The following is a 23,876-nucleotide window of genomic DNA, read 5'->3' as shown; positions in this document are numbered from 1 at the left end:
CTTCCTTTCTTTCAGGCACCTCCTTCTATACACTGTGGTAGTAGTTCAAGCACCTCCTTGTATACACTGTGGTAGCTCAGTAACAAATAGAAAGTTTGGTTCTCTATTTCATATAAAGCTTTCTTGTTTTGTATTGGAATAGGTAAAAACCACTTGTTCATGGCAATTTATTATAGCAGTTTTTGTTTATATAAATTAATCAAGTATTATCATCCTGCTAAGCTATATCTTCTATATTTTCTTTACTCAGTCACAAAAGTTGAAGACTAACCTTTAAGGGCAAAGAATCCTCTTCATCAGAATCCTTGAACTCAATGCACACTGCAATATTTCTAGCCTAAAGAAGTATTTAAAAAACAATAACTCAAACACTTCATTGGAAGGATAATCAGACAAACATACTACATAAACAATCTTAAACTAGAAAAGATAATACACTATTTGCCTATACTCACCTTTGCAAAAGACTTTTGACTGTCATATTTCAAGTGCTTTGGATAAACATAAAGATGATTGTTGTAGATGGTGAACGGCTGAGTGTGTTTTGGTATACAGGGAACAAATTCCTCTATTTCAAATGTTATTAGTGTCTTGGTACTGTTTTCAAACTGTTTCATGGGAATGTATGATGAATTTACATAATCTGAAAATATACCAAAAATCAATACAAAGCTGAAGTGAAAAAAAAACAAAAAACTGAATGTCTATTTAACGGCCTTTATTAATACTTACTTGGAAAATCTGGTGACACGTTATCAATTGTAACATCCAGATTTCCTAAAATAACAGGAAGCTTGGCCATCTTTTCAGGTCTATAGGAACAGAGAAAAGCAGAAAGAAAAAAAAAACACACGCACAAAAAAACAAAGTTGGGCTAAATATGCAAAGCTTTCAGAAATGCCAGGAAAAAAAAGATAATAGGAAACAAGCAAAAGTAACATCCTGAAACTACTGCAGAGGAAGCAGATGCTACATTTTCCCAAAAGACCAGCCTGTGCTATAAAATCATTTACTCTGTTTGGAGTCTTGATTCTTACTCCAATAGCTCAAGCCTTAGATGTTACAGTCTTCTACCAAAATTCCTGCAGGCAAATTTACTGTATTAATTTCAAAATCAATAATTTTGATTTTGCAAGCAATTACAATGCTACGTAAACTTGAATGAAGCCCTGAGAAGCTTGCTAAGATGGAGTTAAAATACTTGTTATGAACCTCACCTTCTCATCAGATTTGATAAGCATGAAATAAGCTGCAGGAAATGCTTTTTGAGACAGTTCAAATTAATACAATTCTAACTAATTGCTGCACAACAGAAGTGGAAATACCTTCACAAAGCAATTAAGACTGCACTAATAAACCTAAATATTTTAGTAGGTTTAATATGGTCACTTGTCGGCAGGGAATTAAGCCTTACACACAAAATGCAGTCATTAAGAACATGGTTTAAAAAAGCAAACCATGACCAATCTGCACCCCCAAGGAGAGTAGAGATACTGACTTAAACTGCTTTCCATGAAAGCTGCCATCCTTTCTCACTGAACACGATACATGTTGCATCTTTCTTTCTTTCTTAGAGAAGCTGAGCACCGTATTGTGCAGCCATAATTCTTTAAGACACAGAAGGCATGAAGGCCTTGGATGTTTGAGCAACTTCCATATTTGAAGTGAAAACATAAATATATACATCAGAAGATGATCTTCAACTGAAGTATCTAATAACCAAAACATTTAGTAATAAGATAAAGCAAGAAAATGAAACTTACTTCCTGAAATCTGCTAACAATTTCAGCATGTCTTCATTTGAAAGTTTATTACTGTCTTGTCTGAACAGAGGGGAAAATCTTGCATTTTTGTCCAGCATTCCTGAGGCATCTTTAAATAATGTCCTGAAAGTCAAAATTTGCTTTCAGACATGTTAACACAAGTGCTGCAGATCTCTTGAAGAAACGTCTTTTCTGCAAATTAGAACATGTTGTACCTCCCTTTGTACTAAGTATTTAATACTCTTTTCTTTGTAAGGGAGTTTTAACATAACCTTTTAATTCTCAGTAAAATTAAAACGCTGACAATGAAAACCAGTTCTCAGTATTCAATAGCTTGAACGACGATGTCATGAACTTTTACCTCTTTTCCTAAAGGCTGAAGTTTCTTTGCCTTTAAGAAATCTTTGCTTACTTCAAAGTAAAACAAATATGTTTATAGCAGATCAGGTTTTAAAGGGACATGCAGAAGATAATGTCAAAGAAAAGCTAGGGAATAAATACAGGTTGAAAAGGTCTGTCCTTACCTTGCTGCCCAGGCAAAAGGCATTCTGTATTGACCTAATCTCTGGCATGCCTGCTTTGCATTTTTCAAGACTTTCTGTGCAACCTGCAAGTGACACAAGAAACAGCCACGTTTTAAAAGGAAAACCCACATATTGAAAGTGATATAAATCATATGAATTAAAATACCTCCTAACTACTCATTTCAGGTTAAGCAAAGCCTGCTGATCTCCCATTTCAAGTGATTTTATTTCAGCCTTCTTTAATATGTAAACTTTCAGCAATTGATAATTAGAAAAGAGGGTGAGTTGGGATAAAGGGAAGAAACCATCAAAGCAACTAACCCCAATCGTAAAACCACTGTACATAGTCATTAATAGCAAATCAACATCTGAGGCAAATCTTTTGATTTTACAACATATTTTAAGCAGCTACTACACTAACAGAATATTTAGGTCAACAAATTAACATTCTATTTTTCAGTGACAGAACTAACATCATTATGGGGAAAAAAAACAGCTGAAAGGAAGAGTGTTCCTGATTATATACAAAAACTCATACGAAAGCCAGAGCAGAAATAACTGCTTTTTAAGACAGAAATGCAACTCCAGACAAAAATCCCTGATCTATGCTGTTGGCATCATGAATAATTGTTTCTACTGCTATGCCCTTAGAGTCCATTCTTAATTATCTTTTCCTGTAAAAATGGGGAAATTACACTAAGAAGTACAGTACCTTGATAAATAATTATTGATTAACAACACTAAGCATTTAAGGGAAGAAGAACGAGTGGTTTCTTAGCTACAGATTGTTTTGCTTCCACTTTCCTTCTTGACTGGAGTAGTAATTCTGCTCATTGTACTGATATATGGGGGAGGCTGACATTGCTGCTCAGTACTGTTCCGCTTTAGTTTCTAATTAATTAATTCAAACGAAATGTTCAGTTGCATAAAGTTATAAGCAAATGAAAACCAGAAACAGACAGCACAAGTTCATATAACAATGAATGTTCTTATTTGGTCATTCCTGTAACACAGGGCAATGTAATTCTAGCACGCAGCACCAAATTTTGGAAACACTTGGGCTTAATTAACCCTCCTGTGTGGCTCAGGCCCAAGACTACCAAAAAGCAGTAGCAGTTTTGTTTTAACTCAGTAACAGCATGCGCTTCAAAAACAGACTCCTAAAATACAATGCTGCTGTTTTCTAACGATAGCTACAAAAAGTCTTAAGTATTCCTGGAAAAGCAAATCAGTAGCCTGCTCTATATTAAGATCAAGTGAAAAACACAGTTTTTTAGCCGTAGCTTAGCCAGAATTAAATCAGTAGGAAAGAGCAATTCTCCCCTGTGGAGACTGAAAGTTAACTCTTCCTTCGTTATTTTCATTAGCTGAAAAGAGGAGAAATGTGAACAGTACCCAATGTTGCCCACAAAAACCTTTTATCTTAACATCCTGATCCAACTATTTAAGAATCTCTCTTAGCCAAGAAAAGTATAACACTGTTGCTGCAGTGACAGACAAGAAGCAGCAACTGAGAAAGCTTCTTGTCAGGATGGTTCTAAAAGTATTAAAATAGTTCTGAAGAAACATAAGTAAGAGTGTAGATATGAAAACTACAGTATTGTATGTTCACCAAAAACCAAGCCCAAGACAGAAACAATTATAGTATATAATATAGTTAATTTCTGACCTATATTTAATATTTCATTGTTCAACAGTTTTCAACTCAGTTTTCACACTGAAGATAAATCTTTATTCCATCAAATCAGTTTATTCAAAGACATTAAAAATATATCATCCTTGCTATAAAAAGCTGAATAATTTTCATAAAAATATGCTAGAAATAAAGTTTCAATTAATAATAGTTGCTACTATTACCTAGAACTTACTATATCAAATCATGGCCTATGGAGGAAGTAGGTTTCTGACTAATAACTTCAAATCAATCCATCTTGCCTCAGTATTTTTTCAGTGCCATGAAAGAAGATAACATACCTTTGCAGAATCTGAACTTTTCATGTATGGTTCAGCACAATGTGTAATACTTCCCTGCAATACTTTTTCTATTCTAGCCACAAGGAAAATGTCTGGATGAGGACACGTGACTGAGAATATTCCCTAGAAATAAAACAGAAGTATAAAAGCAAAATGCATATAATCTTGACATTGTGTAATGGAAAGCTATGTGAAGTGTTAAAAAAAACCCTCTTCCCTTCTAAACGGAATTCAAACTGGGTCTCAATAACTCTTACCTGCTTTGGATACTGTAACATTGTTTCATAAGCGTCCTGAATCCTGTGTGAGCCATCACCACTGCCATTCATCATCTGCTGAGGTGCACTGCTTATCATGTGCCGTACTGAGCTGTGGTTCAAATCAACATGGAAATCTGCTGAGATCTTCCGGTTGATTTTAATATCAAACAGTGATAATGTGACAAAGAAAGGTTCTACCTAAACATTTAAAAAAAAGAATGACATGTCAGCACTGGCATCTATATTACCATAAAAAACATGCATGAAAAGAAGACAAGTATTATTTCTATAAAGAAAGGGATACTCTAGATAGTACTGACAAGGTATAGAAGGAAGTAAAAGAAAACTTTAACTTTCTACACCACAAGGAGATTTGTAACAAAGCTACTTATTGTATGATTTAGTCTCTCATTTTTATTTAAGTCTAGGAAAAAAACAATCCACGTTTCTGTTAGAGTAGGAGTTAGAGTAAGAAATTTTGCCATTGGGAAAAGCATCAAGCAAGCATTAATGACAATATTAATAGAAAATAATTAATTATTTACGTTTGTTGTTGGTCCTTCTTCATTTTCAGCAACACAGCTTTGCAAATTGAAAGATAAATCATTACACTTCACAAGTATTTTTTTTCCAAATTTCTCTTCAAATGGCTTCACTTCTGGTTCAATACCAGAAAAGTCAAGTTTCTTTAAAAAGACAAAAGAAAAGGAAGTCTCAGTATGTTGGTTTTCATCCCAAAAGGATCAACAGAAAAGAAAATAACATACTTCCTTGTAAAAAAGTCTAACCTGTGCGTCAGGGTCCAAGGCAAAAAGTTTAACTCTGCTTTCACTTTTGAGCTTGATTTCTGCTTCTCTGGTACTCTGTCAAGAACAAGAAAAAAGGTCTTAATATCATATTAAGTTAGATAAGTTACGTGATTAGAGGCTTCCCCCTCAACGTTTTTTGTTGTTTTTCTTTTTTTCCTTGAGCTTTACTGCCAAATAAGTGGTTTTCCTGTGGGTAGATGAAAACAAAAACAAAAGAAAACCCAAACCTTCCAAAAGACAAAACTCCTACACAGAAAAGTTTCCTTGCAGAGCTACGAGATACACCTATTTTGCCCAGGATTTGTGAACACCTACCTATTAACACTAAAACAAAGGAAGTGATACAAAATAGAAGGTGAAAACCAGCGTTATTCATAGGCTTCTTTTCCATAAAAAGGTCCTGTATGATTTTTAAAGTCAGAAGAGATTAGAAAGGGGCATATCCCTGAGCCAAAATTAACAAGGTAGTAGGGCTGCCATTCCCAGAACATAGCTAAACAGCTAACAGTAATACTTCACAGGCAGATGTCTATCTCTGGATCATCCTTTGACAGTTTAAAAGGTTTTGCCAAACCAAAATGCTCATCTCTGACCACCAGCAGGAATGTCTACATCTGCTTTGTCAGAGGTTGAAGAAACTCCTCATGTTCCTCGAGAAAACAAAAAAAACCAACAAACTAACAGCTCCAATAGCTCAGATCTTATTACAAGCCAATAATAATAATAAAGATCGACCTAAAGGATGCATAATAGAAGAGGAACTTTTGAGTTGTGATTTTGAATATGGACGGCTCAATGGATTTAATTTACTATCATCTCTAGTGGACACAGGGGAAAAAGGCAACAATCTTAGTTAATGTTACAAAATAACCGATGTAGACTTGAACAAGGAAGTTCCAGAGATTTACTTTTCCACCAAGACTGTTTTTCCTAGCTGTCAGGGGTTCTGAAATCACCCCCCTGAAGGAATTTCTCTTTCCTCATAAGGATATTGGCTCAATTATTGTGACAATCTCCTCTCAGAACCAACAACAATAATAGAATAACTTATCTAAAAGAAGGCTCAATGCCTTAGGAGTCTTATACTGGGCGAAAAAAAAAAGAACAACAGCAAAAAAAAAAACGCCACCAAGCCAAAAATAATAGCTGAAAATACAATGCAAGAAAGAACAGAGAACAAAAACCCTCAAAACAAACAGCATTTATACAAAATAATCAAGTTAAGGCGTAACTAACATACAAATGCAAGCAGGCAGAAATTTCCCTGCTCTCTCGGGGAAAAAAAAAAAAAAAAGGGCTAGAAAAAGTGCTTTAGAGCAAAATAGTAAATGTGAACTTGAATGGGAAAACCAAATAGTTTATTTTGAAGGAAACAGAAATTTAAACAGGTTGTATCCACAGGAAAATTAAAAAAAAAGCCAGTGCTTAAAGAGCTGAGGAAAATAACATGCTAGAAAAATATCTAGCTTAGAGGGTATGGAAAGGTTATAGAAACAGGAAACAGCATTTGTTTTACTAAAATTATATGCAGGTGCAACGGCCCTCAGTAAGAGTGCACACCAGAGGTAAGGGAACCTATGTATTTCTGCCATAGAGTATTCACAAAACTTACGTCACACAAGTCACTGATATAATCAAGCCTGCAAATTGGCTGTGGGAGAGTAACAATTATTTTCTGTACATTTCTACTCTATTTCCTTCTTCTTCTATTTCATCTTACTTATTAGACATTGTCACTATGGAAAAACATTCGTATTCTCATAAAACATTAGCTGAATAATCTTTTCCAATTTTTTTGTGGATATGTAATTATGGAAAGGTCTATAGAGTTTCATCTCAAAGGCAGTTCAGGACTCCACAACGCTTCTATAAAAACAAAATTAAAATACAAGAACTATGCCAATACAGGAAGTACCTATGATTTTGCAACTTCATTACAAGCAGAAGTACTTTAGAACACATTCACATCATCACTGTAATTAAGCTTCTCTATAGTTTTAACTAAAAATAAAACTTTACCATAGCATAACTAGATCACTTCTTCAGAACTGCTCTAGTGATTACCTGTATGCAATACAACAGCATAAATTATGCAAAATCTTATACACTAATGAAATAATAAAAAATGCTGCTTTTAGACAGCATATAGAGTTGCTTGAAATAAATTTTGAAGACACCAGCCAGGTTGCTTCCAATAGGAAAAAAAAAAAAAAATGGAGAAGCTCAATAACTGCTCCAATTGACAAGAACTTTTAAACTACCACAAATGAACTGGAATGAAACAACTCACCTTTCCTGGTGAACTGACAAAAAATGACTAAGCATTATGTTTAGTACTTTATATCCTGAGTAATCATTTACTATATAAATTACCTTGGTTATTTCAGGATAATAACTGTCAAAACTACTTGATGAGCTTTCCATTTTGCTTTGTTCGTCATCTGCAATTAAAAAACACATTAAAAAATGACTTACAAAATTCCGAAGCAAAGCTATTTCTGAGTAGTTTGTTACTCATATTCTCTAAAAATAACAACTAAACAGCTAACATAAACAGGTTGTAATTGACTCTTTCACTTCTATGCAATGACTTCTAAGAAGATGTAGTTAGTTATGTAAACTGGTAAACTAGCAGTTATTCCTAATCTTACCTAGAAAATAAACATTAGCTTTAACACTAGTTTTGATCTTTGTGTGGTGAAAGAAGATACTCAATGACTACATTTATGTCACTCTTTCCACCATGATCTGTTACTTGACCTGAAAACAAGTTCCCTCTGTACAGATTTCCAGGTCTACTTTTCAGCGGTTACTGGTGTTACAATGCAATCATTCTGTTAGCTATAAGCATCCTCTGGTTCTAACGTCAGTTGGTGATCACTGACCAAAACGTCCTTCACAAAGCTGCAGGCATTCCTTTCTTAATTTGATTTCTTTGCAAATGTATCATGTTAAGTTGATGATCTTCAGCAAAATACACAATACCTAATTTTTAATTCTAAATGTTCCTTTGGCATATAATGATATCTACAAGTAGATCGACTCTCTATTACCTCTCCAGGATTCTTATGGACAGAAATACTCTTGGTTCAAAACCAGCTTCCTTCCCCATCAACTCTCAGAACAAAAAACACACAAGAGGAGATACGGACTACCCTTTGGTCACCCAATTACTAAGTATAACTACACCACATTCCTTACAGATGTCTGGTTTATCCATACTCAAAGGGTTCTAACAAAAAATAAGCTATACCCAAGCAATCTTTATGGGCTGTGTAATGTGGTGATGAAAAGTACCTGTTACCACAGTGCCCTGGTTCTTCTGCCTAGAACGGACACAGGACAGGCTACTCCGTTTTCAACAGTATTTTATGCTTTTTAAAACAAGTACGACCTCAGTTTTATCTCTTCTTTTAACAACCTTGGCGATGATTGGTGAAGATTATTTGTTATCTAGACTTCAATCAGTCTCATTATTCTTTTCTGTACTTAATTCAGGACAAATTAATATAGAATTGTGCTTATATTGATGCCAAATGACCAAAATTCTTATCATTATGGCAAACAATGAAAAGACATACAATTTTGTATGACCAAAAGGAAGTAAGTTTTGCACCCTTTATTTCTGGATGCACGTGTGTAGTCACTGTTGCCAGTGTTGCAAGAAACCCTTCTTACCTTCATGAGATTCTCCATTTCTCTTTTCTTGCATTGCAGCCTCAAAGTTAAGCTGAAGGATTTTGTTCAGAGTGTTTATCCATTCTTCCATTTCAAGTTCACTGTCCGCAGCTAAAAGGTAACTACTCTTGTCCTGCATCTTGAGTTCAAACGCAAAACGTCTGACTTTATTGTTCTACAAGAAAATAGAAGATCTAATGATGACACCTCTATAGTCTATCCACTCACAAATCAAATTAAGCCATCTTATCCAACAATTCTGCATTTCAGATGTTTTAACAAAATCTGTCTGTATTTTGAGCAAGTGCATTACTATAATGTACCAAAACAAAGAAATTATATCAGAAAAGCAAAAAGAAAGATGCACAGTAAGAACTGGAAAATAAAAACTACAGATGTGTTCAGGAACTGGGTATTTTGTTTGATTGTTTTAAAAACATGAATGAAAGTAGCTGTAGTAGAACTTGCCAAAACTGATAAGTAAAATAACTTGTGTAAACCTATATATACAACTTGCAATATGAATAAATTTACCATAGGTACAGGGCTTTTTATATGAATCATATTAAATACGTATCCAAAAACACTATTGCAATATTTACAAAAGAAAATCCTCTGTGGATTGCTGTTGTAGAGAGCTGTTGTATCTCTTTGCATAAACCTCCAAATAATAAAATGTTTTTTAAATGTATTTTTAGTAAGCTAAATTTCTATTACAGCTAAAAGAACTCTAAAACCCAATGCTTTTTTCAAGGTATGCTGTGCCCAACAAAACAGTTACATGATGTACTGTAAATACATAACAGAATCACAAAAAAAACCCACCTCTTTTCCTTGGCACTTGCTACAGACAAACATCTTTTACCAAAGCCCATAACTTTTTTAATAAAGAGAAGCACATACAAGTAATGTTATAAAGGTCAAATGAAAGCATCTGGAAGGATGACTGAAATTAATACAATTCCCACAACAGGAATCCCACACAAGAAGCTATGTAAAACATTTTACAGCCCATGTAAGAACAAAATGTAACTGAACATAACACCAATTTTTTTTTTTTTTTTTTTTGCATTCATTACTTTGCCATAATTTCAGGGTGTTACTTTACATCTTTGCCTTTTCAATTTAAAATCTAGTTCACTGTTTTTGCAGCATATGCAGTTAAGCATCTGCTACGCAGACAAACATCTATGACCAAAATTATCTGTATTTTTTTTATTTATCCAAACTAATTTCAGATAACATGTAGAATTAACTTAAGAGCAGGCAGAATAGTTATAGTTACCTGAACCACTCCCATGCATGAATCTAGAAATATAGATCCCTTAGGCTCTTTTGATATTTTTTCATCTTTGTAGAAATTGAGATTATAGGATCCATCACCAAGTTGGATTAAGTGGAAAAATCTTCTTTTAAATGACTAGTGAAAAGAAAGGTGTAAAGAAAAATAATTATAAGATTGGTATTAATCGGTTTCATGTCATAAAACACAGAAGTGCTATTTACACAGTCAGTTACAGAAGAAAAGCTTTTACTTGCCCATAACCTACTCAGTATCATTAGAAAACAAGGCTGAAATTAGTAATGCATAAGAAACATTTTAACTGAAAAGCCTGCAGTAAGATTTTACTGCATTATCTGAAAGTTTTTTCTGCCTCTTGGTATTTATAAATGACTCTACAGCACTGTATGTAAAATAGGTATTTACTGTGCTAACCATTGGTTTCTAAATGAGGATGCAATACAAACAAGAATTTGTACTACGTTATCCCTTTTCTACTATTAACGTTCTAGGGCACAGCTGAGAAAGGTTTGTAAAACACTACGCTTCTCTCACCTCTCAAATACTTAATTTTTAATGCATTTTTTTATTCAGGTATATTAAAAAGAAAGACTTCGCATACGGGCATCTCTCATTCATCCCATGCTATTTTTGTTACAAGTAAACTACATGAAAATGGACTTCACAAAGGCACAGAGGTATTTTAATAAGGGTGTTCATTCTTCATCAGGCGTAGGACATTAATAAACTTACCCTCATTGTCACGCTGATTGCACTATTCATGTTGCCTTTGTACAGCCATCCTTGTTTTGTTATTCCACCTTTCTGAGACCCGAGAGATGCTGCATCCTGGAGATGAAGGAAGGAAGGAAAAAAAAAGTTTGGCATCACAAACTGAAACTGTGATACACATCAGCAAATTTCAGAAGCTATTTTTTTAAAGATGGAATGGTTATGTTCAAAATGTAATGATAAAAGTGTTCTATAAAATTATGCATCTTTGTAATTCAAACTATTTTAATTAAAGAAGAGAGATGAGACTGACCTCATCAAACTTCTGATATGCAACAGGGCCACTTATATACATAGGTTTCTCTGTGGCCAATCCAAATAGACAGCTGATTAGATCTTTTGATAGCCAAAAATTACACAAGATAAATTCCCCTAAGAAGGGCTAAAGGTAAAAGCTCAATAGAATTTACTTTTTAAGCTTTCCTTGTGTATTCTACTCTCATGTTGCAATAAATGTTAGCAATTTCTATTATCAGAAAGAACAGTATAAGACTGTGCTTAACCAAATCTTCAAAAGAGATTTCTCAAACCATTTGCTTTAATACATATTACTTCAAAGACATTTCCTTTTTAGTAATTCACAGAGAACTAAGTTCTTGTATTTTTAAATTCAATCAGGTCATTTGCATTTCAGAACCCAAGCTTTCTAAGACAAATAAGACTAAATTTGTCAGCAATGGCAAGTACAAAAACAGCATATCCTGTGCACGTATCAGCCAACACACCCACTGCCTGTATACCACTTACATTTGCCAGTTCATGGAATTTAGAACTACATTTGGACCCACGGGATGTTGCTAACTACTGAAAAGTAGTTCTCTACTATTGAAACCAATCAAAGTGATGGATTTACAACTTCCACATAATAAATACTAAATCATCAATTCAAGCAATCATTAAAAGCAGTGCCAAGCAGACACTTTACCACAGTTTCTAGTTGAGGTAATCCATTCTGACGCAATAAAAGCATTAATTAATTAGACCTGTAAAGTTTCAACTGTCTACAGGAAAAACTCTGATCACAACCAATCATTCAAAATCAGTTGAGTGCCAATTGAAAACAAAACCTCAATCAACCACAATACATCTTCAAACCCCTTTCCTCAGTTATCAAGAGAAAGAAGCACAGAAATTAGTAACATGAGTGACACAGTCATTAGTTCAACAGCTGAACCAAATTTTGAATAACGTTCATTAGTTTCTAGAACTAAAGAAACATTCTGTAAGACATCCCTAGTTAACTTATTTACAGCTTATTTATTCTGTCTATCTTGCATATTTATAGGCATATGCAGAAATGAACTTCAAAAAAGTGCTAACAGAAGGCAAAAGTTGCATCAATCCGCTCCTGCAAAAACTACAGTCTGCCTGAAAGGAAATCAGGTCCAACTTTCATAACACCTGACAGGTGCCCCAGGAACAAGGACTAAAAATACTAAATTTTCCCATGCCTCCATGAATCTCACTCTTTAAGCAGTGCAGCCTACTTGTTTCACATCTTCAGTTCATTAGTCCTTCTTCACTCTGTTCTTCATTATCTAATTCTTGCACCACAATCCAGATACAAAGAAGACAACTGAAGACACTGGGTTTACAACTATGCTTCTCCTGCTACACCAGTGAGAGTTATCCCCTCAGAAAGGATGGTTTAAAACCACAAGTTCAAGAAGATGAAGTTATTATCCGTGTAGCATGTCACAAAATAATGAAATTACATCTTTTCTGTAGTTTCATAAGACACAAAAGGACCACCTGATTTGACGTAAATTTTTTCATTACCCATGTCACTAAGAATTCAGATTTGTCTCTGTTGACTTTCCAGTTCAAAGTCTCGGAAGCGCACCGTTTCCCAGCTCTGTTGAACTGCATGATACTTCCTAATAGCAAAACCGACCATCATTTGGGCCTCTCCAGTTACGCCATTACTATAAAGTACAATTCTTGCCTACAAAGCCAAAAATCTACTGAATTTTTCCAGGCTACCATCTGTTAATAGAAAATAACACAAAGCTCATAGTCATTAACACATTACTTTCACAATGAAAACATACATCCTGTTTCCAGCTGATAAGTTAATTTCCTTACTTTTATTATTACTGCTGGACATTATGCTTCACGTTTTTAATGATCTTTCCCACTAACACTGCCCCAAAATTTATTCCAACAGAGACTGTTTCAATAAAAACAACTCCTTATCTGGACCCCATATCCCTGACTGATTTAAAAAATTCCATTTTTAAACATTAGCTTGTTGGCTCTATAGCATGATTTGCAAAGGTAATTCTCCCCCTTTTTAACAGGTTAAGCTTAAAATAAACCTTTATCTGTTTTTCCTCCAATTCTAATCACCTACAGCTTTGTCTTTTTCTACCATTCCCCTGATAAATCACCTTTCAAAAAATCTGTAGAGAAGAAAAAGACAAAACACCATCCAACTTAAGATCTGCACTTCTGCTTTTTGGCAAATAAATATGTAAGTACTTGTAAGAAAGGACTGTTCAGTTTTTGAAACTATTAGATTACTAAAAAAAACCAAAAAAGTATCACTTTTTAACCAGCAAGATATTCTTCCCTGGAGGAAACAATCTGTTTCCCTCATCCTGTTCCCATTAATCTCTCTTTTCTTCTGATTACACTTTAAGTTCCTCTAGAAAGAGCAACAGAACCCCTCTCTAGCAGCTATTAACTCTGGATGAGCTACGATTTTACTGCCTGCTCTAACAGGAAATTGGGCAGAATGAAACAGGAAGTCCTCCCGCCTACACTTACATCGCATGTAAGAAATGTACTACCTGGCAATACCCATGCTCTCCTTTCAGTACTTAACAAACTCCAGTTATAACCATATTTGCTTAGTAACAATCACAGTAAATCCTACTTTCATCCACTTCCCCCCCCCCCATGTTAAACTCACTGTTTTATAATACACTCTGTTAGCATGAACGTGGTAATATTTCTGACAAGTCTTCTTAAATTCAGTATAACAGAGAGCATTACTATTCTCATCTTACATACTGGAAAACTTGGGATACAGATACATGAAATTATCTGTCCATCCAAATATCACAGTGCACATTAACAGTAACAATGGAGAAAAAGCATCCTGAGGCTCTTTGGAAATCTGCCTGTTCAGACACACTCCCTCAGCTACACTTCTACATTTAATCCAGGAAAACTTGTAAGGAGCCATCTTTGCTCCACAAGCAGCAGTTCTGAACACAAGGAATTTATAAACAAAGTAATTATCAAGGATATAAGCCGCAAAAATCATTTTATTTTGATTTTGATTCTTTTTTTTCTGTGATGCAAGAGTTCAAGTACTCTTAAGAGAGAACTGGCTTCTAACCAGTTCGTGTTCTGAAACAGGGTGTGGAAAAACTAAACAAATCATACAAATAACAGAAACAGTTATCGAATACAGTCTTTCACATTCAAAACATAGCAGAAAACTACTTGAGAGTATAGGTACCTCTGCCTTCCCTATGCCAATGGCAAAGAACGAAAGGGCATAAGACTTTGATAAAGACTAATAAAGGCTCTAATAAACCTTTATTAGCTTCCATTTTCACCACATATTTTCAGGACCTATCCCACATCCACATTTCTATCCATCTAATTTTAACTCAGACTATCCTGTCACGTATTCTATATTGTTAGGCATTCTTCAGCATGTATTTTCAGGGTGGAACAGCTTCGCCTATGATTTTACTCAGCTCTGCACAGAAACAATATAAATAGACTTTATGAAAGCTCCAAGATGATTCTTCACCTCTACTGAAAAGCTTCTATATTTTCAACATCTGTCAAAACTTGTTTTATTTATTTATACTAAGATCTCAAGAATAAAGCGCTCTGTGCAAGGACGTACAGTAACTAATCCTCTCCCACCCAAATCAGGCTGTTCAATGCACTATCTGGTTTTACTTACTGACATCAATGCTTAACTTATAAACTCTGCTTACCCTATCTCAACATTCTTGACTGAAAGCAGAATAAAGGAATTATTATTATCTCACCTCGTCCTTGTCTGCTTCTTCATCCACTTCATATAAATGCACTGGAAGCTTCTCCGGTTTTGTCACTTTACTAGGAAAGAAAAAGTTTATATGATACTAGAAACGTGGTGATTGGTTATATCTTCCATACAGCAAAAATACAGATGTTATTTCCTTAACTAAAGAGGAAAAAGTACAAGAATATCTAGCAAAAAAAATACCTTGTCACAATCTCTCTCTTATCCTGCAATTTTCCTAACTTGCACATCTGCTCACAGTCTTTCTATTATTCTGTAAGTAACTGTCCCTCTGTGTAACTGGGGAGAAACAAATGCCTTCTTGTTTTCTGCAATCTTAATATCTTAGGTGCAATGATTACCATCACCTGTAATCATCTTTAACAATTATCAACTACAATGCAAATGGTCATCTGGACTTAGGAAGGGAAAAACAAATGAGAGCAAAAGCAATGCTGTTGCTGGGTTTGTCAATTTAAAAAGGGACATTTTAGAAATAAATTTAAAAAAAGAAGTGGAGGCTCCTCCTTATCACTCTCTCTGTCAAGGAACCGTGCCTTCTGTCAAAATGCCTTCTGGAATGTGAAGGAAGTCATCAGAAGGTCCATCCACATGCCACAAATACAGCAAAGCTTCTCACTAATGGGAATAATATCTCCTAGTGAAATCAAATCATCTTCACATAAACTTTCAATAAAACCTTCGCTCCAACCATTTCTACAGCTTTTATTAACGATTAATACAAACAGAAAAATGAATATCAACCATTAAAAGCAGAACTGAATTTGATCAAACACGTACTGAGAACTAAATCAGTAATTTTTCCTTTATCCTGAAAGCACATTTAAATCTGCAATTCTATTTTTATCCAAGAACTTTTCTGAAAGAGGCACATAACATCACAGTTAATTGCATCTCAGCAGCTGTGAGATGATGTGATATTTATTGCATGCCTGTACCGAGGATGAGCATACACACACACAAAAAAAAGCTCATCCGTTTTAGACTATTTTTCATTGAATACAGGTTTAAATATGGAAAACATGAACATGATTTCAGAAAAGAAATGCTTATGTTTCTTCTTGGATTTCTACACAACCCTTAAAACACCGTCTGTCAGTTAAGGGTATATATACAGAGTATTAGCACAGCATTTGAAAATACGTGTCCACCTCTCTCAGCCTATAATTATTTGTCTAGTCTAGGTTCTACTCCTTAAGCTCCTAAGGAGAGTTCGAAAACTGACCTCTAAAACTGTGAAAACAATAAACCACCATTTTACCATTAAGTTTCATCTATTACATGAGTTTGTTTTTAATCTCAAATTTACTTATAAGCTGTCAACAACAGAAATACTTGTATTGACCTCCCTATGAAAAAGGCAATGTTATGACAGCATCTTCCCAGAAAATGGTTTAACAAGATCTTAAAACTTCACATTCCATATTAGTTCCATCCTAGAAATCATTACTGTCTTTACTACACACTGGTTATAAGGTTATGGTTATACTCATCAAATTCAAGTCCGTATTATACCAGTGGCTAACATACTTACTTTGGAAGCTGTCGAAACTCTGCTGAGTAATCTTCATATTTATAGTTAACAACATGCCAGTCTGAATTGTAGGTTTTGATGCACTATGGTAATGGAAACCAAATATCAATATTAACTGGAAAACAATCAACTCCATAACAGCATTCCCTAGACATGCCTATGCAAAAAAAAATCCTTCTCAGATATGGTTGTTTATGACCTATTATGATTACACAGTGATCTCTGAAAATTCTGTACACTTCCTTTCTTTTGCAATGCTGCTTTTTGTATTAAGCGATGTTCAAATAGGATCTTATCTTATAGACATGAATCGCTTAAAACCAGAAAATGGTGAGTACATTCAGCATGTGTATTAACCACCTTCAGCTGTCTGAAAAAGCAGCATTTTACTGCAGTTTAAAATATGACAGACACTTTAGAAAGCTCAGCATTATAAGACAGATGGATTACTAAAATAGAATATTGAATTTTGCATGCACTTTGATGGAGAAACTAAAAACTCCTTTCTCTTAAGATTTACGCTTAACGTGCTTTCAGCTGCTGAAAAGCAATCGCACTGGACTAGGACACAGGAAATACCGTTTTACTCCACCCATATTGCTAAAACATAAAAGTACTGATTTATCTTGGCTTTGAATGAAGTAACATAAAACTGATAAAATCTGTTGTTAGAAGTCATGCGGTACAGAATTTTGTGATCTATTAACAGACTTACATGCACAAAAACACTGCAACTAACAGTTCAAAAACATTTCCTTTCTATTTCAAAATATAACATTAATATCTGTAAAGCAGTTTGTTCCACAGAAAATCACGGTACTCCTCCCTCCTTGTGGATCACCTTCAGATTTATCTTAGAATTATTTGGAATAAGTATTAATGGTAGCTATCACTGTGGAGAAATCACTTTAATGTTTAAAACAGATTAAGCTATTTGAAACCATCAGCTTTCCTAAAATTACAACAGATATGCACTTGTTGATTCAGGTGCTAAAATACAAGCTGGAAGTATATTAGTAGAAAAAACAGTAGATAATATAAAAAAGACAAAAATTTTAAGCCTTTTGTTCCTAAGAGACCGCAACAAGACACAAACTGTCTTGTGTAACATTCAGAACCAAGGGAATGCCAACATCAAAAAATGGTTAAGAGAAACTAAGTTTGAGAATGTACTTTTTATACATGTAGCATAGAAACTGAGGATGAAGGATTAATTTTGGCCTCTACAAGCTTTAATACTATGAATACCTCTGTTCTAGCAAACAACAGGATTACTGTGAATAAACTGAGAATGTCTAGGATTAAACAGTCATGTTGATTAAGATGGGTTCAATAATGTCATCAATATCATGCATGTATATCACCCACAATGAACTGGCAAAGTCAGAAGCGTGAAGAGTAAGAGAAGGTGGAAGGAGAACCATCCTCAAATGTCAGTGACACAGGCACCAGTATTCACAGCTATCCTGCAATCCTTTTCTAACTGCTGAAGAAGAAAATACTTGTTTTTTCCTGGGAATTTTCCCTTGACAAAACTATAGAGAACTAGTTTTCAAAACAAAATATCGAGAGCTAAAGGGCAACATTGGTTTTTTCAGGGTATTTTTTTTCTTTTCTTTCTTTCTTTTTTTTTTTTTTTACAATAAATGAAGCAGTAGAAATACAGGTGAGGTGTAATATTGCTATCAGACACAAACACATAAGGTTCCAATTTTACCTCAGTAACAAACAAGCTCTGAGCTTCCTTCTCTGCATTTTCAGGAACCGTCGAGTGAATGTATCGACTCTGTCGTTTCAATAATGCTGTCTGATAAATAACAACAACAAAATCAATGACACTTGCAAGTAAAGGAAAGACAATACAGTATGACAACACTCAAGTTATATTGCTATCAACAGTAGAGAAGCTCAGCAGCAAACATCCTGTGAATATGGGAAAGGAGAGCAGCCACTTGAAAGAATTTAGTTCCCTTCAAACATTAGCAATTTGTTCCTTCCCCCACAGCAAGATTAAGATGACAAGATTGGAAATAGGAAGAATTAGATGCCATGAAGAAGTGTTTTCCCCTACTATGACAACAAAACACTGGTAAGAATAATTCCACCTAGACAATGTAACTTCAATTCTTTGAACACAGACATTAAGGTAGTGTTATTGCTACATACAAAAACTATTGCTCAAGAAAATAGCAATTTCATACCAAAAGAAGGATAATTCAATTGCAGATCTCAGTTGGCAAAAAAAAAAAAAAAAAAAAAAAAAGAAAGAAAAAAAAGAGAGAGAGAGAATTATGCTACAAAACTGAAGGTGAGAATGAAAGCCTTGACCCCTGTTATGCCCTTCCGTCAGCCAAAGCATGCTTACTGAACCAGAACTTACTCCCAGTCTATGCCAGAGTTCAGAAAAGAACAGCTGACAGAGAACAGGAAATGTCACTGTGACTATGAATTTCTGTTTCATAAACTAACACTATACTAAGCCTTAGGAACTTTCAACTAGGAAGCATAAAAAATGAAAACTTTACAGAATCTTTTGGCCCACAAGTAAGTGAGTGCACAACAGAAACAATTTTGTACAATTCAGAAAACATTATAAAAAGTCACAGCTTATGTCATCAGAGATGGACTAGTGAGCTTCCACAGGCTGTGTCTGGAATGGGGCTGTGATCCCTCACTTGTTACCCATACTTCAAGCATTACAGTATCAGAAAACATAAGAGAAAAATGTGAAAAGATTATAAAACCCCAAAAACTCCACATAGTAATGGTCAAGAAGAAGGGATATCCATTAGTATATCATCTTATACTGGGATACTTATCCCTACTGAGAGACTGATCCATGAGGTGATGGTTTTGTTGTTATCAAAGGCTGTTTCCATTATCTGGGGATAGCTTTTAAAGCTGGAACATTGAAATACAGTAAAGGCTTCAGGAAAGAAAATGCAGCCTATGTTCACAGTCAAGTCAGTCATCTGCTCTAGCACTCTACTGAAATGTGACAATACCTACTGCTTGAGTACAAGGTGAAGTAACAAAACCAAAAAAACACACACAAAAAAGAAAAGCAACATTATGGGACCAGTAAATCTTAAAATACACAGTTAAAACCACCTGCAGTACGGTAACTGCTAAACATCATTACTGCATGCATGATTAAGTTCTCTGAATTCTCAAATCATGTTCCTTATTAAAATGAGCTCATTTTAAACCCTATCAACTATAAAATACTTGTTTTCACCAACAGCCTGAAGCGTAAAACATTTATGAAAAGAAATGCTGAAAAAATGCAAAGACATACCTGGTTATCTAGCATGATTCCTACATACAGTTTGGAGCTGACATGAATCACACTGCAGCTTTGGTAGTGGTCAGTCTCAATGGTCATTTTGATTTTAACCTCAGTTTTATTCCTCTATTTTTTAATTCGAATACAAAGAGCTCACTCATTTTATATTTGCAGCTGTTGCCATATTGAATATCCATGAACTCGTCTATAATCAAACACGGTTCTTTTGGTTTTCAGCAATCAAAAAGTGATTCAATAGATTTTATTACCTATCATCTTTAACGGAAGTTTGAAGGTGAAGCTCGATTTGTTGACAGTCAGAAAACCAATTTGCTCTTTCTCTTAGCAAACACCGGCGATAGTGAGAAAAAGGTGAAGAATTGTGACTGTCATACACCCACAGCATGAACACATAGATTATTTTTTCTCCACTTGCAATCTTTTGAAAACATGAGAATATATATATACACACAGATCGCTTTTAATCTCAAGACACTTTTGGCATTGTTCACTGAATTGAAAAAAATATGAGAGACACCACTTCATCATGAGATTATCAGAGATGCCATCATCAACATTCTACATATCATTTTAAAGATATAGTAGTGAGAACTTTAGTTTTTACTTTGTTGTAAATCACACACCAAAGTACTTGTCAAAATTATTCACTTCATGCTGGGAAATATGGTGACAACACCAACACATCTATAGCAAGAAAATAAAGGCAGCACTTCGACCACCTTGAGTATGCATACAAACTGTTCCTGAGCATTTTTACACTGAACAACAGGACCCACATGCAGGTATGTCAGAGGAAAGGAATATACAGAGACAGAAGCTGGCCAACATACAAAATTCTTCAAGTCCATCTGGTCTGTCTGGAGGCCAACCAGACATGCCTGAGAGCCCTAGTTTTGTTTTGTTAATCTTCAGCTTTTGTTTTTTCTCCTCTTATGTTTTTAAACAGGGCTGTAACATATTTTTCTCTACACTTTGGAGGTGACTAAGTATTGGGAGCTGTCTGAAAATGTTCTTTGTAAACTGTCTGCGTAGTGACAGTACTGTTATTCTACACTGGCACAAGAACATACAGCATCACTGCAAAACCACATACTCCTTGCCAACATCTGTTGGATCGTTGATTTTATTTTCCCCTCCTCTTCACAGCTTATTCCTAGTGATGATTGTTAAATGGGAGCTATTATAATTTCCTGCAAAGCCCACTTTGCCTTATGTATCCCTTTAAAATCCCTGACATTACTGTTACTGAAAGGCGGTTATTGAAAATAATGCAGAAAAAGAAGCTATGAAGCTGTGAAGAGAGAAAGCACAGGAGGATGTTACATCTTGACAGTAAAACAAGGACTGAAAAAACAAGGGCACAAAAAACAGGGAGAAGACAGCAGAGTAAAAATTCAATGGTCTTTCACACACATTATCACACATTTTGAATGCTGATTTATGGATGCAAACTGATAGGAAGCAGTGACAATTTGTCTTAAAGGACAATCAATGGAGAAGATGGTGTGATGCATGCTAAATGATGCCCTTTAGGCTACGAGGTGTCAGAAGAAACTTGCCAGTTGCATGGAAAATGTCAGAAGCTGCATTATATGGTAATTTCTAAGATAAACTGAATCCTGGATTTTGATAACTCAGATAAGGACTCGAAAACATGAAACAGATTTCAAAGGAAAAAAAGTTAATGAAATTTATCTGACTATTTAAAAAAAAAAAAAAAAAAAAAAGGTATTTCATCAGTTTACTTTGTCGTCTAAAATGTTTGGACTTTTTGGCTTGTTCCTTCTACCCCTGAAGGGCCTTCTTGAAGAGTCCTAGGCTTCCTTCTATTTCTGTAAAGCTGCCGTGATATTTATTTCCACGGATACTTAACCTGCATAAACTAAAACTCAAAAGTTTTAAGTGAACATGTTCTAAATCCATTCAACTCAAAGTCAAAAGGATGTAAGCTGAAAGCTAAGCACCAAAATGCCTTCAACATAAAAACAGAGTAACTTTATAATGGTATATTTAACTTCAGTAGGAATGCACCTATGTAGTCTTTGCTACAAGCAAATCTATTCTGTACTGAGAAGAAGTTTAACTGTAAGAATAGAGATAGCTCTCAGAGGTTAGGTATTCTGAAAAACTAGACAGAACATATCTCAATGCAAAAAGACCATTAGTAGAGTTTTAGGTTACGGTTTCTTTTAATGATTTACCTGCTTCGCAGTTAACATAAGCATCATTCATTTCAGCTATTGAGCTTATGATAACAGTGTGGTTCATGAAGATTGTTAGGAAGGCATTTCACTGTTTAGTACATGAAATGCAAGTGATTTGGAATAATACAGTGAGTTACAAACAGACACAAAACTCCATACAAGAGTACCCAAAGGACAGGATTAATAATATTACTGGGAGGCAAAAGAATAAGAGACAAAATCTCAAACGATTAAGACTAACAGAACTTTAACTGAGGTTAGCAAGATTAATGGGTGAAGCCCCAAGTGGGGGAAAAGTACTTCTATGAGAGTAATAAAAGAAACACGTTATATAGGGACCGTAGTGAAAATGAAACAAAAACAGACAGCTACAAAAAGAACAGACTGCCAAGCACACAGGTGCTCAAAGTTTAGACAGCCCAGCTACTAGGAACAAAATCGAGCTCCACAAAGTAAGCAGCAAAAAGGACCTCCAAACATACAATGACTGCCCTCACAAGTATGATGAGAAGTTAGGAAGTAAACAAGGAACAGGTTGCCCAAGGAGGCTGTGGATGTCCCATCCCTGGAGGCATTCAAGGCCAGGCTGGATGTGGCTCTGGGCAGCCTGGTCTGCTGGTTGGTGACCCTGTACATAGCAGGGGGGTTGAAACTGGATGAGCTGATTGTGGTCCTTTTCAAGCCAGGCCATTCTGTGATTCTATGATTATCAGAAAAATGTGAATTACTGGTTCTGTGTTTTTTCCTCCTTCCCTTTCCTAGGGAAATAACTTTGGTGGGAGAAAGGCAGAAAAGCAACAGACTGTCAGAGAAGTCAGCTGCTGTGCAAGCTTTCTATTTTCTGATACAGATTTTGAGTTCTTAGAAGTGCTTCTTTACTACCTAGCAACTTTGATGCAGTAAGAATTTACAAGCTGAATTTGGCATTAACAATGAATTCATAACAAGACATTAAATGAGTCTAACAAAATTGGTGGGAAAATTCTGAAGCAAAAATCAAAATGGCAAAGCGATTTGAAGCTGCTTAGAATCAATACAAGTCTGCACTGTTACAGTCTCAACCCTTGGCTGCTAGAAAATTAGAAAACTATGTACTCTAGTGCACTCGAGCAGAACTAACAATAAGTCAGTTACATAATTACTTGGCAATGAGAATCACAATAGCAATGTCGATGCACTCAACATATTTCAGTAAGTTACACAAATCCCAAATATATTTGAATATTGCAGAAAAGGTATAAAAACATTTTCTAAAAACGTTACTTGCAATCAAATATGAATAGCAATTTAAAAGTATGTTTTTTTAGCGACTGTATGAAACCATGCCCACAAAACTACGTTTCAGTTAATTCAAAGCACTACCTGAAAAAAATGTTATCTACATTAATTACAAACGCTTCTAGTTTCTCCCCATATAATTTCAACTTTAAGACAAACTCAGTAGTGTTATCACTCTGCCCCTATGAACAAAAATAACTTCCATATGTTTGTTTATTAGATGATCAAAGAAGCGCTATCTTGCTGCTGGAGAGCAAATAATAAAAGAGCACCGAAAATCTCTTCTAAAGTGCTAGTTTTATGGCCATGTTGGTAACAGATTAACCTTACTTCTAATGTCTTGAGAAATTATCAGGGCTTGGCTTCCTTTTTAGGCAAGTGCTTTTTAGATTGTAAACAGTTTAACCTAAGCATAAGGAAAAACTTCATAAAACCATA

General features: G+C 34.9%; 1 protein-coding gene across 20 annotated transcripts in view; it reads right to left on the bottom strand.

Annotated features, from left to right (window-relative positions):
• The window catches only part of DOCK9 (dedicator of cytokinesis 9), a 106,033-nt gene that overhangs the window by 46,891 nt on the left and 35,266 nt on the right, over window positions 1–23,876 (bottom strand). For all 20 annotated transcript variants that reach the window (XM_015851512.1, XM_015851517.1, XM_015851520.2 and 17 more), the window contains exons 3-18: window positions 18,367–18,456; window positions 16,650–16,732; window positions 15,099–15,168; window positions 11,044–11,139; window positions 10,294–10,428; window positions 9,009–9,183; window positions 7,704–7,771; window positions 5,310–5,384; window positions 5,067–5,207; window positions 4,519–4,719; window positions 4,262–4,384; window positions 2,288–2,370; window positions 1,764–1,886; window positions 733–812; window positions 456–643; window positions 272–337 (exon numbers count right to left, since the gene is read on the bottom strand). In XM_015851512.1, coding sequence (XP_015706998.1) covers window positions 272–337; window positions 456–643; window positions 733–812; window positions 1,764–1,886; window positions 2,288–2,370; window positions 4,262–4,384; window positions 4,519–4,719; window positions 5,067–5,207; window positions 5,310–5,384; window positions 7,704–7,771; window positions 9,009–9,183; window positions 10,294–10,428; window positions 11,044–11,139; window positions 15,099–15,168; window positions 16,650–16,732; window positions 18,367–18,456 — 1,797 coding nt within the window. The remainder of the gene's footprint in view (window positions 1–271; window positions 338–455; window positions 644–732; window positions 813–1,763; window positions 1,887–2,287; window positions 2,371–4,261; window positions 4,385–4,518; window positions 4,720–5,066; window positions 5,208–5,309; window positions 5,385–7,703; window positions 7,772–9,008; window positions 9,184–10,293; window positions 10,429–11,043; window positions 11,140–15,098; window positions 15,169–16,649; window positions 16,733–18,366; window positions 18,457–23,876) is intronic.

The sequence above is a fragment of the Coturnix japonica genome, chromosome 1 (assembly GCF_001577835.2).
Source record: "Coturnix japonica isolate 7356 chromosome 1, Coturnix japonica 2.1, whole genome shotgun sequence".
NCBI lineage: Eukaryota > Metazoa > Chordata > Aves > Galliformes > Phasianidae > Coturnix > Coturnix japonica.
This window is presented reverse-complemented; position numbering and strand designations above follow the sequence as displayed.